This window comes from Synchiropus splendidus, chromosome 12 (assembly GCF_027744825.2).
Source record: "Synchiropus splendidus isolate RoL2022-P1 chromosome 12, RoL_Sspl_1.0, whole genome shotgun sequence".
Classification (NCBI taxonomy): Eukaryota; Metazoa; Chordata; class Actinopteri; order Syngnathiformes; family Callionymidae; genus Synchiropus; species Synchiropus splendidus.
Window position 1 is genome coordinate 10843333 of NC_071345.1, and position 17314 is coordinate 10860646.

At 42.3% G+C, this 17314-nt stretch overlaps 3 protein-coding genes and 1 non-coding gene across 4 annotated transcripts; 2 read left to right on the forward strand and 2 right to left on the reverse strand.

The window, feature by feature from the left end:
* The first annotated feature begins 392 nt into the window (after positions 1–392).
* Positions 393–9770, forward strand: adgrf3b (adhesion G protein-coupled receptor F3b). The gene is made up of 16 exons (XM_053881568.1): positions 393–446; positions 541–553; positions 632–784; positions 2137–2289; positions 2628–2689; positions 2753–2811; positions 2934–3058; positions 4237–4461; positions 4529–4771; positions 4843–4983; positions 6252–6451; positions 7176–7358; positions 7433–8734; positions 9114–9155; positions 9401–9430; positions 9503–9770. Exons 1-16 carry the CDS (start codon positions 393–395, stop codon positions 9569–9571), a joined length of 3054 nt encoding a protein of 1017 aa, XP_053737543.1. The 3' UTR covers positions 9572–9770.
* Positions 9771–9957: 187 nt separating this feature from the next.
* LOC128768191 (meprin A subunit alpha-like) lies at positions 9958–14828 on the reverse strand. Its single transcript, XM_053880881.1, has 13 exons — positions 13795–14828; positions 13698–13722; positions 13589–13633; positions 13487–13527; positions 13341–13416; positions 13002–13119; positions 12183–12358; positions 11904–12125; positions 11685–11831; positions 11409–11624; positions 10882–11346; positions 10294–10467; positions 9958–10227 (listed from the first exon to the last, which is right to left on the reverse strand). Exons 1-13 carry the CDS (start codon positions 13840–13842, stop codon positions 10178–10180), a joined length of 1803 nt encoding a protein of 600 aa, XP_053736856.1. The 5' UTR covers positions 13843–14828; the 3' UTR covers positions 9958–10177.
* Positions 14829–14896: 68 nt separating this feature from the next.
* trnas-gcu (transfer RNA serine (anticodon GCU)) lies at positions 14897–14978 on the forward strand. The gene has a single exon. It is a non-coding gene; the product is annotated as a tRNA-Ser (tRNA).
* Positions 14979–15081: 103 nt separating this feature from the next.
* On the reverse strand, positions 15082–17224 carry LOC128768602 (protein FAM177B). Its single transcript, XM_053881569.1, has 5 exons — positions 16180–17224; positions 15983–16117; positions 15861–15921; positions 15351–15445; positions 15082–15282 (listed from the first exon to the last, which is right to left on the reverse strand). Exons 1-5 carry the CDS (start codon positions 16198–16200, stop codon positions 15082–15084), a joined length of 513 nt encoding a protein of 170 aa, XP_053737544.1. The 5' UTR covers positions 16201–17224.
* Between the last annotated feature and the right edge of the window lie 90 nt (positions 17225–17314).

Genomic DNA, 17314 nt, shown 5'->3' on the forward strand with positions numbered 1-17314 from the left:
CAGGTGAGTCATTTCTAACTGACCTTCATTTTAATAGAAAACATTTCTAAACAAGTGAACCACCGCTATCTGGGTTTGTTTTGAATAAATTACATTTAAAAATGTATGTTTTCCATCTGTTTGTTTTTGGGTGAGGGTTTGTGTTTCTTCAGAGTGAAGTGGTGAAGAGAAATGACGCCTCAAGGCTAAAAATAGGAAAATAAAAACATCATTTTAACTCTGTGATTAAAAGCTATGTCTGGATCACATATGTTTGTTTATGAGGAGGTCACCCAGGGTCAGTGCCAGGACTAGGAAAGCCACAGTATTTCCTCAAACATTCCTTAAAATGAGTCATATATGCTTTTGGAATTTGCAACTATTGACGAGAATCCGTTTCCTTCAATAGGACCATGGCACCATCCAAGGCTCTGCTGTTTCTGATAGGAGCCGTTTGCACCTACCAGGTAACACAAGACGATGAATTCAAATTTGTATTGTGCCTTCATAGCGTCTTCCTTCTGCCAGTGCTAATCTGGATGTCTGTATTTTGTCTCTCAGGCTCTCGCCAGAGGTGAGCAACCATTTTGTTTTGCATTTGAAAAGACCTGATAAATCTCAGTGAGTTGACTGAGCCACTGTTTCCATGTAGAGCGCTGGTACGCTGCTCAGCTGTTGGTGGAAAGCAACGCGACCCTCGACACCTTCAGCATCACGTCTTTGCTGGATTCGTCCTCCTTTCAACTGAATGACAGCGATGGAGTTCTCCACACCATCAATGTGACCTACAGCTCTGTCATTGCAGGTGAAAAACAACAGCTCAGCTCTTCACTTTCAAACCTGACTGACAGGATTATCTTGCGGGTGCACGAGATCATTAACCACAGTCACAGTGGTCCCCCAAACCCCCACCACCACCACCACCACCCCACCGGTCCATGGATCAATTGGTACACGGTCGCACAAGAAATAATTAATTATTTCCGTTTTGTGTATTATCTGAGTCTGAAGGCGCTTTTATTTTGAAAAATATTTTATTCTGAAAAATGATTCTCTCGGTTAAGCCTCGGTCACTTGAGAGCCAAAATGTAACCGACAAGCTTGCAAAATGAGTAGGAAACAGCCGCTTCTTTGCGAAGGGGAAAAGACTCAGTGTGGAAAGAAGAGTAAGGTTTTAAACAAATAATACCAGGAGTCGTACTTGGAATATGGATTTATCGCAGCCGTCTACCGTCACTCCCTGATGGGACCGTCTCGTTTTTTTAAGCACTTTATATTCGGTTTTGTGGTGTGTCTGTATGCTATTTTGAAGGCATGTTTAAATGTTACCATAGCGGCCAGAGTCAGAGCGCATTAGGGCACTGGAGGAGAGTTTGTAAGTCACTCTGAATGGAAAACCTCTTTTAACTCTGCTTCCTGTGTTTGTGCTGCCGTGCCTGAACCATACATCACATACAGTCGTCTCCACCTGTTCCGCCCGGTCTGCACTCTCCTCTTCACCTCTTCTTATCTCAAATCATCGCTCTCTGTGTGACTGACCCCAAGTACTTGAAGATACAGTACAACAGATACTGTACAAAAGTTTGGACACACCTTCTGATTCAGTGTATTTTTCTTTATTTTTACTACTTTCCGCATTATACATTCATGCCGAGGACATCAAATACATGAAGCAGGATATATGGAATTATGTTTTAAGTCATTACACTTACATTACTGCATAATTCCATATGTTTTCATTCATAGTTTTGCTGCCTTCAGTGAGAATCTACAATGTAAAACGCAACTTCATCGCTCCTCCCTCCTCTTTCTCCTTTACACACTTGTGTTCAGGCTTGGTTCTACTGAGCATCGTACTTCCTTGCTTCAGCTTCTACTGCAGCTCATCTTTATTCTAAGTCAGGGGTGGAAAATTAAAGACTTTAAAATATTAGCTCTCTTATATCATTCCAATAAAGTGATTAATCGCCGTGGCAGAAGAAAAACAGAGACTTAAAATGGGGGGAATGAATGCAAGGACCTGGCAAATACGTGAGCTAAATAAACAGTAGTCTCATACATTTTCCAAAGATAAAATATGAATATATAAATACACAGTGAATAGGACTTTCAGATTAGCACTCCACTCCAGATTTAAAGTTTTAACCTTCCGTCCAGAATGCAGGATATTTGGGATGGACTACCACTGCAGGTGTAGTTCTGGCTACACTTGGAGTAACGCCGTGTGCTACACTGCCGACTGCTGCCGTGACACAGTGTGTGAAGCAAATGTGATGGACATCCAACCGCTCTGCATCCTAAAGGAAATAGGTGATGGACTTTCTTCAACGTCTTTGAATTTCAAATTCAAGCGAAACAAACCTCCTGTTGAATTTATTCCGATCACGTAAAGCAATTTTACTTCATAAAAATGTTTTTAAGAACAAAAACTGAGTTCTGTTTCTTATTATATCAGATTTTTTTTTCCTTCATATTTGTAGTGTCAGTTTAACTACAACAAACCAAATTTATATTCAGCATAAACTGAACGTATACAGAATATATACTTATTATTAATCATTCATTTATATTTACATTGCAAATTGAAATTGTGACATTGTTGAACACATTGTTACTGTGTTTTCAAAGTATCATGTTTGCATCAACAGTTTTCCTCAGTGGGTCAGTGATCCTCAACACGACAACCTGGACTCCTGAGAAAACAACAGTGGTAAGTATGAACTCATAACTGCAGGTGTTGTCTTCACACAATAATCCTTTGTTTGTTTCAAAGCTTCAGAACGGCTTTGGAGCTTTGAATGGCTTCCAGTACCTTGTTGTCACTGGGTTAAGGTAAGACTGTCCATCGTTGATATACACATTCCATCATTCGAGAAAGAAGGGAATTCTTTCTTGACAGAAATTTTAAAAAACAAAAGTAATAATATTCACTTTTTCCATCTGTTGTTTGGTAGAGAAAATGATACCATTGCCGACTTTGAAGCAGAAGTTGTTGTCAAGTTCCCGACGAGCAAACTTCAAGAGGTGGTCTCCTTTCTGGAATCCACCCTGGAGGCTGAAGTACTTGTCAGCACCAGAGGTTGGTGTTTAGTGTGACCAGCTGAGTTGCTGAAAAAAATGTCAAAAGAAGTGTGGAATGGGATTGATATTGAAATTGTATTTGTCTGTTTGCTTTTGTTTTCATTTTGTTCAAGCCTCGATTCATTTAAAGCAACTGATGTTTAGGATGCTGAAGTAAAAATGTATCCAATATCTGCCTTAACTGGCATAACTCCGGCAGGAAATAAGTCAAATATGAGTTTTGCTGTTGTTATCGTCCTCCTTCAACAACGACTCACATCCATCCAGAGTTTTCAATCTTTTATTGAGATTACAATTTTAGGGGTTTTCACTCCTTTACGTTTACATTTTCAATATATTTTATAGGTATTTATATTATAGTTCAATAATATTTTTCTTTTTGAACTCGTTTTTTGCATGTATTACTCTTATAACATTTAATAACGAAAATGCTTTTGGTAACTGAGCATTCTTAGTGTCTTAATATTAGGACTATAATCACTAGGGGGTGTAAATGAAAATAATGGAAATCTAAACACGAGTTCCAGCAAAATAAAATTATATACATATATTTTTGATATAAAATAATATAACAAAACTAGTGAAACATGAAGAAAAAGGAAGGATGTGTTTTGTCCTTTGAAGAGTGTAGCATTTTTAGCTCAAAATGCTAATGCGATTTAGGACATTCGAAACAAAAATAAAAATAAACAGAAATGCACAAAACAAAACACATTAATGTAGAAATAAATAAATGAATAAAGGATAAAATACAGGCATAAATTAGTAATAAACATATAAATATGAATAAAATATGGCTATTTTTTTTATTTCAGTATTTGTTCATTTACTTATACACGTATTCATTTATTTGTTCTGTTATTTCCATTTATTTATACATGTATTTATTTGTTATTATGTCATTTTTGGTCCCTTATAGGTAGGAGTAGGTTTATCATGGTGGTCAGTCAAGTTGAGTTCCCGCAAAGTAAAATGATATATATGAAATAATATAATATTACCATTAACCCAGTAAAACATGGAGAGAAGAAAGGATGTGTTTTGTCCTCCAAAGGGATTAAAGAGTGTAGCATTTTTAGCTCAAAATGCGGATGCAATTTAGGACATTCGGAACAAAATGGTAGCAAAGATTAAGAATAAACACAAAGTATGACAGAGTGCCTTTCCTTCACACAGGTTTGGTCTCGATGAGCGCCCCATCATATAAGCTCTCGTACATGTCGCAGCCAAAACTGAGGTGCTCCTTCAGTGAGGCGACTGACTCCTCCGGCTGGACCGTCAGCAGATGGAACGAGACTTTTGAGCTGAAGAACGGCAGCATGGTCACCCTGGACTACAAGTGTCGGTGGGGCAAGTCTTGCGTGGAAGTCACCATTCAAAAGATGACGGACCTGTGGGCAGGCGAGTGCCAGAGGCGGGCCGTTCATGTCTGGACTTCTGAGAAACAGAACCTCTGCTTCTCCCGCAGGCACCTACGAGTGTGAGTTCAGACAAGGCAGCGTGCGACACGTCGACACGCGGACGCTGACGGTGTCGCTCCTGCCCGACTCGGTCACCATGGTTGTCAAGCCGCTGACCGTGGACTGTTTAACCAAAAAGAGCTCTGAAAGCGTCAACGTGGCCGTCAGCGCCATCATCCAGAGGACCAATGAGACGTACACGACCTGGTGGAGCTACAGGGACGACAAGAAGAACCACATCTCCAACAAGTGTAAGACACCAGCGCCCCCCCGAGGCCACGTCGCAAACTGATACTCATCCCCTTTCTGTCCTTCTGCGCAGCGTCTGACGGCTTGTTTCTGTACGACTTCGAGGTTCCCATCAGTTGCAACAAAAGCAGCGCTGCGCATGTCATCCAGCTCTCTTTCAGAAACAGCGCGGGAGAAGAGAAATCGCAAAGCACAACAGTTCCAGTCATTTATGGTACTGGAACTGTTGAATTCCACCACATGACTTTTTTATTTTTTTATCATGAATCTTATTATTTGGTGCGGAAACTCAGAGCTCGTCTTTTTCCTTGTCCACTCCATGCAGGAAAAAAAAACTGTCAAAGTTGTAAGCTGGAATTACGTGATACTATCATGAAATAACACGATACTATCATGTAATAACGTGATACTATCATGAAATAACACAATACACAGCATGAAATAACGTGATACTACCATGAAATATCGTGATACTATAATGAAATATCGTGATACTATTATGAAATAACATGATACTAATGTGAAATAACGTGATACTATCATGAAATATTGTGATACATATCGTGAAATAACGTGATACTATCATGAAATATTGTGATACATATCGTGAAATAACGTGATACTATCATGAAATATTGTGATACATATCGTGAAATAATGTGATACTATCGTGAAAATAACGTGATACTAGCATGAAATCATGTGATACATATCGTGAAACAACGTGATACTATCATGAAATATTGTGATACATATCGTGAAATAACGTGATACTATCGTGAAAATAACGTGATACTAGCATGAAATCACGTGATACATATAGTGAAATAACGTGATACTATCATGAAATAACACAATACACAGTATGAAATAACGTGATACTACCATGAAATATTGTGATACTATAATGAAATATCGTGATACTATTGTGAAATAACATGATACTAACGTGAAATAACGTGATACTATCATGAAATATTGTGATACATATCGTGAACTAACATGATACTATCGTGAAAATAATGTGATACTATCGTGAAAATAATGTGATACTAGCATGAAATCACGTGATACATATAGTGAAATAACGTGATACTATCGTGAAATAACGTGATACTATCGTGAAATAACGTGATACTATCGTGAAAATAATGTGATACTAGCATGAAATCATGTGATACATATAGTGAAATAACGTGATACTATTGTGAAAATAACGTGATACTATCGTGAAATGATGTGATACTATCGTGAAAATATCGTAATACTATGAAGAAATAACATGATACATATCATGAAATGATGTGATACATATCATGAAAAAACTTGATCCCGATCCAAAAATATGTTTGGCAGCTCTGAGTTTCTATAAATTTGGTTTGTACTTAGACTATTTTTTATTTTTTATCATTATTATTTTTTATATATATTTAAAGTGAGAGTAGTGGCTCATAAATCACCGACTAAAACTGTCCCTCACAGGCGGGGATCCATTTTGCAGTGAGGAAATGCTCAACGACGTGCTTTGGCCCAAAACTCCGTCTGGAGACACGGTGTTCAACAAAACGTGCCCTGCAGGAAGAGTCGGGTACAAATCACGCACGTGTAACGGCACCGCCTGGATGCCCGTCTTCCCTCACTGCGTCAACGAAGCCTTGGACAACCTCCTCTCTGATTCTGAGGTCAGACAGATATACTGTATATGTACGTGTTATTCACTGCTAGATGGCGCCACCTTGTGGTTGGTTAGTTTGTTTGTGGTACAAAGTTGTGAATCGAGAGTTCAGCCCTGGTGATATAGAGGACCAAAAATGACATAACAATAAATAAATAAATACTTAAGTAAATAAATTCAGAAATAAAACGATGTAGAAATAAATAAACAAATGCAGAAATGGAAAAATACATAAATAAATAGCCATATTTTATGTTTATTTACGTGTATATGTTGATTTAATAAATTATGCCTATATTTTAACATTTGTTCATTTTTGTAGAGTAAATAAATACGGAAATACAGAAATACGTAAATAAGTAAATGTGCAAATGCACAAAACAAAGCACATTCGTGTAGAAATAAATAAATGAATAAATGTTAAAATACAGGCATAAATAAGGAATAAATGTATAAACAGGCATAAAATATGGCTATTCCTCCAGGACAAGTAGAAAATATGATGCATTGCACCATGATATTATATGCTTTAAATATGCTTTGATAATGAATTATTTTATTTATGTTGATGCATAAAAAGATTTTCATTTAAACATGATTTATTTATTTATCAATCTCAGGAAAACAGAAAAAGGTGCAGAAATGCAAGCAAAGGGCTGCACTTGGCGCCTGGTGCGGATTGGACTCCACCATTTTATTAATCCATAATTAATGCTCTGACTCTCTTGCAGATCTTTTTGACAGGACTCGGGTCGACAAAGGAAAGAGCCACCCAAATATTTGAATTATTGAAGAACAACTCTGAATTTTCCAACTCCAGCGACGGGGTCGCCGACATTGACGAATCAATCGAAATTCTCAATGTCATGTCGCGAGCGTCCGAGAACGTGGATTTCGACGACAAGCTGCTGCCGGTGAGCCTCTCTTTCCGTTAGCGACATGCTAGCTATTGAAAGGCCGCTGTTTTTTTTTTTTTTGTCTCTGACAGTTCTTCGCAGAGGCCGCCAGTAACATGGTCAACCAGTCGTGGAGTCAGATCAACACATCCGTGGTGTATCGCATGTCAGCTACTTTCCTTCAGTCGGTGGAAGACCTCGTGATGAACATCAAGGTCAACAACAGTGAAGGCTACATGACTGAAAACCTGGGCATCTCATACTGCTTCAACAAGGACTGCAACACCTCGGCGTTCCACACCAAGGCCAGCGTGAACATCACCTCAGGGACCATGAAAACAGTGGTGGTGAAGAACCTGATGGATAAACTGAGGAACAACTTCAATGGGACGGTGAAGAACAGCCTTCTAATATCGGCCACGCTGGAGAACGACAGCTCTTCGGTGCAAATCAACCTGGAGTTCCCCACAGAGATCAAGAGTTCTCTGAAGCCCACGTGCGTCTACTGGAACACCACGGCGGAGGAGTGGTCCGACGCAGGCTGCTTCCTGAAAAAAAAGGACGCGGCTTTCACCGTCTGCCAGTGCAACCACCTGACGTCCTTCTCCGTCCTCATGGCCAGGAGCGACGTTTCCACCGAGGAACTTGACGCCATAACGCTTGTGGGTCTGAGCTTCTCCGTCGCCTCCTTGGTAGTATTCCTCCTGGTGGAGTTCCTGGTCTGGTCCGCAGTGATCAAGACGCCGCTGTCGCACTTCCGTCACACCGCCATGGTCAACATCGCCGTCTTCCTCCTGCTGGCCAACTGCAGCTTCCTGGCCTCCAGCGCTCCTGAAGACCTGTCTGACAGCTGGTGCTTGACCCTCACCGTATGCAAACACCTCTTCTTCCTGGCCATGTTCAGCTGGATGCTCTGCTTGAGCGTCCTGCTCGTCCACCAGCTCATATTCGTCTTCCACCCGCTCCGAAAGCGAGTCTTCATGTTCCTCTCCAGCTTCGCCGGATATTTCTGTCCAGTCATCATCGTGGGGACCAGCTACCTTTACTACGAGTACACAGACAAACCCTACTACGACAGCGACACCTGCTGGCTGGTGTTTGAAGCACTGCTCGACGGATCTGTGCACGCCTTCTTCATCCCCGTGGGAACCATTGTGCTGACAAACTTCTTCTCCCTGGTAGTGGTGGTGGTGACTCTGGTGAAGACGTCGGCCCCCGACAGCAGCAAGTCGGACGACAAGGAGACGGCCAAAGGAATCCTGAAGGTCATGTTTATTCTTACGCCAGTGTTCGGAGTCACGTGGATCATTGGGTTTTTCCTGCTGCTGCTGGACGAAGGCACTTATGCGTTTACAGTGGCCAACTACAGTTTCACTATCCTCAACTCCTTCCAGGTACACGCAAATATCCAAGCATTCACTTCAAATATTGGAGTATTTTGTGCTTTTCGAACTACTGACAAGTTGGAGTCACACACTTCATGTTTGACCAATAAAATGGCAACAACTCAGTGTAGGGATGAGATTTATTTTCAAGAAGTTGCAATTGTGAGCACATCATGCAATGTACTATTATTATTATTATTATTATGATTATTATCCAAAACAAAAGGAGCAAAATCTTGGGAAAGACAGTTTGAACACTTCACTAGAAGAGTTCCATAAATCCATTAATGTTTTAAGCAGGAGGAACATTTGTATAAATTGTAATTTATTAAGACCCGGCAACATGGATTTTCTGAATATTTGACGCAGTTTTTGCTCTTCTTTCCAGGGTGTGTTTATTTTGATCACTGGGTGTGTTTTAGAGCAAAAGGTAGGTGTGAGATTTACCTTCATGATTCACTTATATAGCGACAATGTCGTCATTTTTTTCTTTATCCAATATAAACACCTAGTATTTGACACTCACAAATATTTTAAGGCACTATCTTCGCACATAACAGCATCAACTGTATGTAATGGTGGTCAATAGGAAGCAGCGCCTCTAGTGGTCAACAACCCAAATGAGAGAATATCGCTGTCACTGCTAACAATTCCATTTTGCTTCTCTCTCGCCAGGTACGGCAGGAACTGTGGAAGATCATTGTGGTGAGTTCGCAGTGTCACTGACTTTAATGGAACGTGAAACGTTTCCAACACTGTCACAAATTCTTCTTGCAGAAGAAGACAACAGGAGACAGCAAGTTGTCATCGACCTCCACCCTCACTTCACACGTTAAGGACAAATAAAGACGTCTGTACCAACCATGGATGAAACTGAACACTGAAACTCATAACTCATAACAATGGTTTCTAATCTGTCGTAGCCGAAACACTTTTGATATTTGTATATATATCTCACGATAAATGTACAAGAACTCAGCGCTTGTGGATATTTCAGATGTATAACTGGAAACAGTCTCATAAAAAATGTAGCAGATCTGTGTGTTGGCAGGTTATTTATCTTTGTATTCAGAAAATATGATTGAATTGTTGAATTAGAAATTGGTGGCGTCGTCTCTTTATTTTCCTAGACCTGACCAACACTGGGGTGAAACTGGAATATGAGCTCTTACTCGAATGTTCAGTTGCAGTGGGACCAGCAGGAAAATGAAGTCGTAACAAACTCAGTGGTTTACAGAACTTTAGTCAACACCAGAATGAATATAAGTTACAGCACAAGAAAGCAATGTGAGACATTCACACAGGAGGAAACCCTGTCAAAACCTTGAGGACACACATGACAGTGACTCACACTGGGCTTCAGAACACACTTGCACTGCAGATGGCGCTCTAAAATAAACACCTGCACACTTTCATTTTCAGCTTTGAGTTCCTTTCAATCCCAGCCTGGGTTTACTCAGCAGGTTTGACTGGAACTTCAGTTTTGATCAAGGACGTGATGTCTGTTGAGAAAGACGCCAGGTTAGTATCCAGGTCTGAAAAGAAACCAACTCCACTGCTGTACTTGCCTTCAAAGTCAACAAAAATGATGAGGTCGTCGTTCTTCAGGTAATTACGGCGCCCAAGGTCGAAGTACTTGACAAAGTTTCTCCATCCCCATGACTGTCCTCTGTAGCACCCACAGGACGGGTCGAAGGACCCCACTTTGGACGGGTCATCCCAAAACAGAGTTCCAAGTGAGTCTGGTCACAAATAAAACAACATGTTCAGTTTATGCTGCTGGGGAACTGATGCCATTCAGTGCTTCCATGCCCATCTAACAGGCCATTCCTGAGGCACCACAGTTTCTGGAGCTGCTGGAGAAGAGCCTCCAACAATTGCCTTGAGCTGCAGCTCTTTCTTCACCAGGACAGACTGGTACATAGTCAATAAAGAAGACGCTGAAGTACTACTCCAATAATTCACACCAACATGTTGTGAAAAAACTCAACTATTGCCAATTCAAGTGACAAATACAGTCCAGACGAAATAACTTGAAGCGCATGAGCATTTATATCTTGATCTCAGGACAAAGTTCCGGGCTTCCATTGGCTTCATACAGGAGAATATTTTGGTTGGGGAGGTGACTGTGGGGAAGGAAGAGAAGGGTAGCTTACCCGTGCTCATGTCCGTGGTTTTGCTGCGGGCAGTGGACATCCTCAGCTTGATGTCTGGGTCTTGATCCATCACTACCAAAGTGGCCTGCCTGTTGAGCACCGGCCACTGCATCACTCCGTCATTCTCCCCGCTGAGCAGGTGGAAGTACAGGCCCACGTAGTTTCCAGTGTAGTCGGTGTACTCTGAGCGGGGCTTGACTCGGACGCCGTACCCGTAGCCCTCGGGGCTGTAAAATCGAGGGCTATCAAGGACGGTGTCGACGTCGGCGGTTTCCATGATCTTGGAGAAGTTCTGGATCCTCCACACGGCGTTGGGGCAGCGGGTTTCCGTCAGGCTGATGTCGTCGAGGAAAATGCCGCCCTTGGATGCTGCTGGGTCGCCACGCACCGCCTGGAAGGCGTAGCGGAACTTGACGCCCACCTCCAGAGGGACGTGGGCGATCTTCCATGTGGGATCAGAATCGGCTGGGAGAACAGGAAATATGAATAAACTGCTGATGGTAGTACCATAAATGTACCATAAGTACCATAAATGGTGTGTATTTTCTTCATCCGCCGAACGTTGCCAGTGCCGTCGTCCATCTTGACCCACACCACCAGCCGGTCTTTCGGCGCTCCGGTCATTTTGTAGAAGAACTGCAGACACTGGAGCTCCCGCCTCGGGTAGAGCGTTCTAGACTCCAGCAGAGCCGACTCCTGCGCCTCCCCGCTTGCCGTGTCGAAGTACATGTAATAACCAGCATCTAGAAAAAACAAAATGTTGACGTCCGAGTTCTCCCGATGTGTCCGTGTTGAACTCTGACCTCTGCATCGCCCCAGGAGCGTGTGATCTTCAGCGCCTTCGCTGCCTATGGTGTGGACCCAGTCCGTATCGTCGGTGGCGGACTGGATCATCCCGCAGATGTTGGCTTGCTCAAAGGCACATTGGTCCAGCAGAGTGAGGGAATTGGCTGAAAGTTGGAAGAAAGTCAATAAACAGAGGCGGACTCAGGCGGCACCTGCCGCAAGTGTAGCGCACATACAGCAGTTGTACATCCGATTGAGCCGCAGCGTGTCCATCTCACTGAAGTCCAGGTACTGGCCAATGATGTTGTAGAATTCTGGGATTTTGGTGGTGATGGTGGGGATGGACTGGTTTTTATTGAAGGAAAAGGGCCTGTAGTGCATGATGGACTCGTAGTCGTAGGCTGTGTTTTGGTCTGTGATGAAGTCGTCCTCATACTTGTTGAAGTTGTGCTCGAGCCCTGGAGCAAGACACCTTGAATAAGTGACTCACAACATGAATAAACTCCGTCAGTTACCGGGGGTGACTTGATCCAGCCAGATGTTGACGTAGTCATCCCTGTCGGAGCGCGACTGCTCGTGGTAGAAACCCAAAGCGTGGAGCAGCTCGTGTTCAATCACGGCCTTGTGATCGCAGCCTGAGCCCAGAGACAGAATCTGACCCGTCTGTTGGTCGCCAACGCTCGAGAAGCACCTGTGCCAGGTACACAGGTCAGATATTGACAGATATGAGCAGGTATTCTACTGTGGCTTCATGCGTCATATATAAACAGCAATGCAGTGTTTCGCAGCAAGAGCCAACTGTGGCCTCTCTATATTTCCGCTGCATTAAACCTGCTTCAGGGTGGAAAACCTTCCTCAGACGACATATATATATATATATATATATATATATATATATATATATATATATACAGTACAGTAGCAGTCTGTGCTTTTGTTCAGGGATGTTTTTCACTACACAGTCACCAGGGTCTCCACTACACTGAATGTACTTTGAAATTCTTATAAAATTGAAATTCTTAGACAAATATTTTCAAGACATTAAAAGAGCTTTAGTTTAAATAAGGTGATATAAAAACTTCAATATAGCCACCATCGTGATTTATTGTGTTGCTGTCAAACTGATGCAAAATAAACAATATTTTGTTGTTTAAATGTATGTGCGGGACCATTATTTGATTCAGTAATATACCAAATTCATTCAAATTGAAAAAGGTGGCTTCTTGTGGGATATATTCTTAAATCAATAAACTGCAATTAATCCCACCCCTAATCTTAATAAATACATAACTATGGGATGTTATTAAGTAGAAGAGTTTCATCTCCCATCGTACCCGCCTCGCTTCTCGAACTTGATGTAGGTCTTCTCTCCTTCATACGGCTTGAAGTCAACGCAAGACTTGAGCCGGTACATCTCGAACGCCTGGTGGACGCAGCCCTTCGCGTTCAGATCTGCGCAGAAAATACGTTAGTGTTATTGTCCAATGCAAACATGTTGATGTCAGCACACGCTCTGTTGTGATGCTCAGAGGGTGAAGATTATCAAGTTATATTTCAACCATCAAGTTACCTTGCTGTAAGCATTGATCATTATCAGTTGTCGGACAGCATTTGACCGTTTATAGCCTCAGCATTATCGCGCGTCTTTATCACTGAAGATAAGAGGCAGTTACCCAAATCATCACCCAGGATGTAAGGAATCGGGAACTTCCATCTGTACTTTGTGTCTACCAGCGCGTTCTTTCCTTTCTAAGTTTAAACAAACAAAAAAGAAGGTTATTAAAATGCAAGTGAGAATTGGGGTCAAAATATCACCTACAGGAACCAAAATGTCTCCTTCAAACAGGTTCTCCTTTGAGCCTGCAGAGAGACAGTCACATGTCACCCATCTAGTCCGGTTTGATCACAGCATGTATCTCACCCAGGTTCAGAATCGGATTCTCATCCTCGCCGTTCTCATAGACCTCTGAAACAAACAAGACTCACAGCTCACACAGGCCTTCTAGCATCAGGTGACGGCAGGAACTTACCGTGCACCGCAGGTGACAGCGGGATCTGCAGGGTTAGCACACAGGTTATCCACGGAATCACGTCCACTTTGACTCATAATACAGAAGAGATGCTTACACCAGCAGCCAGCGCCACCAGTCCACACCACAGCAAGAGCCTCCACATCCTCCAGTGACAACGAGGAAATGAAGCTTTGGCTCAACTCAACCTTTATATCTTGTCAAGGTTTACAACAGCTGTAAGAAGTTACTGCGGGACTTTGACTCAACAACATTACTCATTAATGTGCAGGCTATTAAAGTGTTTTGCATCTGAAGAGAGGTGCGCCACATGTGACCCAAGGACCTCGATATAAAACTGCACCACCATGTAAAAGTGAAGGGCCAAAAAATGCAGATTAGGAGGAAATAAGAGCAAAAACGAAGCTCAGAAAGCTCCACTTTGCCTTTAATTTTCGTTCAGCACGTGTCCCCTACTGAAACTTTCACATCCGCCTGTTTTATACCACTTATCAGAGAGTAGGTCACAGGGGCAGCAGCCAACATGATGGGCCTCCAGCTCTTCCCAGGTGGGAGCCTCCTCCTGGAACATCTCACAAGCAGAACACCTTTAATACATGACACACACATCGACTGCATGTCCTCCATGTTGTTTTCGTCTCCAGTTTTGTCAGTCAGCCACCTTTCTTTCTTTCCACATGTTCTCTCGATGCACTTTTCCGAAAAAATAAACGAGTAGACACGTTTATTAAAATCCATTTCATTATAACTTTGGATTAAACCACTTCTTGTTTTCATATTCGGAACCTTCCAGTGAAATGCACCAGTTAAATGCAACGAAGGGAAACATTTGTCCCTTGTAAAGGAAGGAAAAAAAAAGTAAACTTCAGCGCTATAAAAGTACTATCCTATCATACTTACGCGTTCTACTTTAACCGACGACGCGGTTCGCGGCACCTGATAATATTTTTTCAGCTATTTAGTTCCTTCTTAACAACTGACTTAAGACGTATCCGCGAGTTTACACACGGCTGTACAAATGAAAAATGGAGAAACACCTTTTGTCTTGTATCTGACCGGAATTTGACCGTCGCATAGTGCGTCGGCAACACATATTCATAATAAACGTCTCACTTGTTGGCAGAAACTAATTTCACAACCGCAAACGCTGCTGGGATGTCACATTGAAATCTCGCGATAACGCCCCATATGTCGACAGTGACGAGGTGGCCGAGTGGTTAAGGCGATGGACTGCTAATCCATTGTGCTCTGCACGCGTGGGTTCGAATCCCATCCTCGTCGATTGCTTTTTTTTTTTTTTTCCCTTGGAAATAAAAAAATCCACGAACATTTAACATTACACTAGTACTTCTAAAACAACGCCAGTCCAGTACAAATAATGAGTTTATTCAAAATAGTTTTCATCACACTGGTAGCCACCATTGACACTTGCAGAAGGCATCAGCTCCCTGTCGCACACTTCCTGCAGCTCCATGGAACACGGCCTTTCTTCTATTGCCCCATAATGTCTCCTGTTTCCCATCAGCGACAGGTGTATTTTCTCCTCCTCTGCCTCCGACGAGTAACTTCTGTCAAAGCGTTTTGCCTGAAACCCATTGAGAACCTCTGTTTAAAAAAGCAAGTTTGTCTCAGGGTCACGAGTGTCAGCGCTACCTGCTGCTCGCGGTCGTGTTGATCGATGGCGTACTGGTATTTGGCCGCGGTCAGACCGAGAGCACCGGTCAGACGCTCGCCAACAAAATCACAGGCTGGGAAGTGGTGTTAAACTGGTGTTACACAAGCTTCGACTGTTGCAGCACAGTTAGAGTTCTGAGGTGTGTGTGGCAGATTGGTTGCTAATATGAAACGTGAAATTATGATTTTCACAGGACGTACATTTGTCTGTCACAGGCCACATGTGGCCCACGGGCCTCAAGTTTGACATGAACTGCAATGCAAGGTCACTTCAGGTGAGATTGTGATGCTTCCAGCTGAAGCAGAAAACACCACCTTTGCTTTATTGTTTATATTTAGACTGCTGTATTTTTGACAAATTAGATTATTTATTGAAATATTTTGTTACGTATTTACTCACGTTTATTTGCACAGATCATTTGCCACAGAATTAAGAGCAATCTTAACCATCACCTCCAACTATATATTCAAGTGATAAGAAAGTCTTACTCAGCAGCGACATCCTCCCGACCAGCAAGGCCATTCGCTTGAAGGACGAAGCCTTGGAGAGCTTCAAGAGAACAACACATGACTTGCTGTGGCTTATCAAATCTCTCACGTCGTATTCTCACCTTATTCGCATGGTCTCCGTTGTAGCCTCTTAAAGCCTGCTGCTCGTCCTCCTCATCCTCCACCATCACCTCCCCACTGGAGAAGTGGATTAACCTCTTCTGTTTGGTAACATCGGGGCCACCGAAGACAGCTTCCTGAAAGTTCCCGCACATCACCGTTTCTCTCTTCTTCTCGTGAGAACATTCAATAAACTTACTTCCTGGAAGCTGGTGATCATGCCTCTTGCTTACTAATGTTTCCTCGTAGATCCCAGAAGAGTCAGCGACGATCCGTCTTCATGTTACACTCTCCGTGTGTCCGTCATCGCTGAGTGTCATGAAAAGTAAACAACTACAGGATACAGTCCTGAAACCTGAGACGCTAAATCCAGAAGTGCCGGCCCTAATCGATGTGCGGAAGGTGGTTGCACTGCTGAAGCTGAAGGGCAGGACTTTGATCTGCATGTAGAATGTGGAGCTTGATTGTCACAAATTTGGCATTCTTGTGTTCCTCATTTGGATGACCTCAAGTGCTCCACTCCAGCGACAAGTACATGGACCATATCAGTCAGTAATGGCTATGACAGCAGATCGCAGAGTTTAGAGGTGAAGTTTTTCAACTACTGCAGTGTCTACTACCAAACAATGAGCGAGACCTTCATTCACATTACATTTCACTTCTCACACTAAACATGCATCAGCCAAAAGTGGTGCTTTTCATTTGTTTCAACACATTATAAATCATTTATGGTTCTTCTTCTGGTGCGGAAGTCATCACACCATCTTCCACTTCAGCAACTTGTGTTGTAGTTGAGACCACCGAACCCGAAACAGAGACCAATGAGGAGAGCCAGACCGAGACAGAGAGCAAACTGAAATACAGACGCATACGTTTATAAGTCATAGACACATTTATTTCTCAAATACATTTCTAAATAAATCAAGAATTTCAATGCTGTCGTTGGAACCAACTAATAGTTTGTTCTGCACTCAAATTGGTCTCAGTCTTCTGCCCTCAAAGTCTCAGTGGCCTCGACCACAACACAACTTCTTGTGTATTTCATTTTTAGTTCGAATGCTATGACGTTTTAGGTGAGAAAATACTCATTTTAAGGACAAGAATAATGCAGATCCCAACTATCTGGTGGACACACCCATGTTATAACATTGAACGAACATAAAAAGTGATCATCATCTTAAATGTAAAGAAAAAAAGTATGATGTTCTAAACTTTAATATTTAAAACATGCATGTTTCTGTTTCTTCATGCCTTTATCACTTGACTTTCAGATCCTTTAGTGCTGTGAATGAATCCCCTAACAATCACCACTAAAAACTAAATGTGGCTCTGTC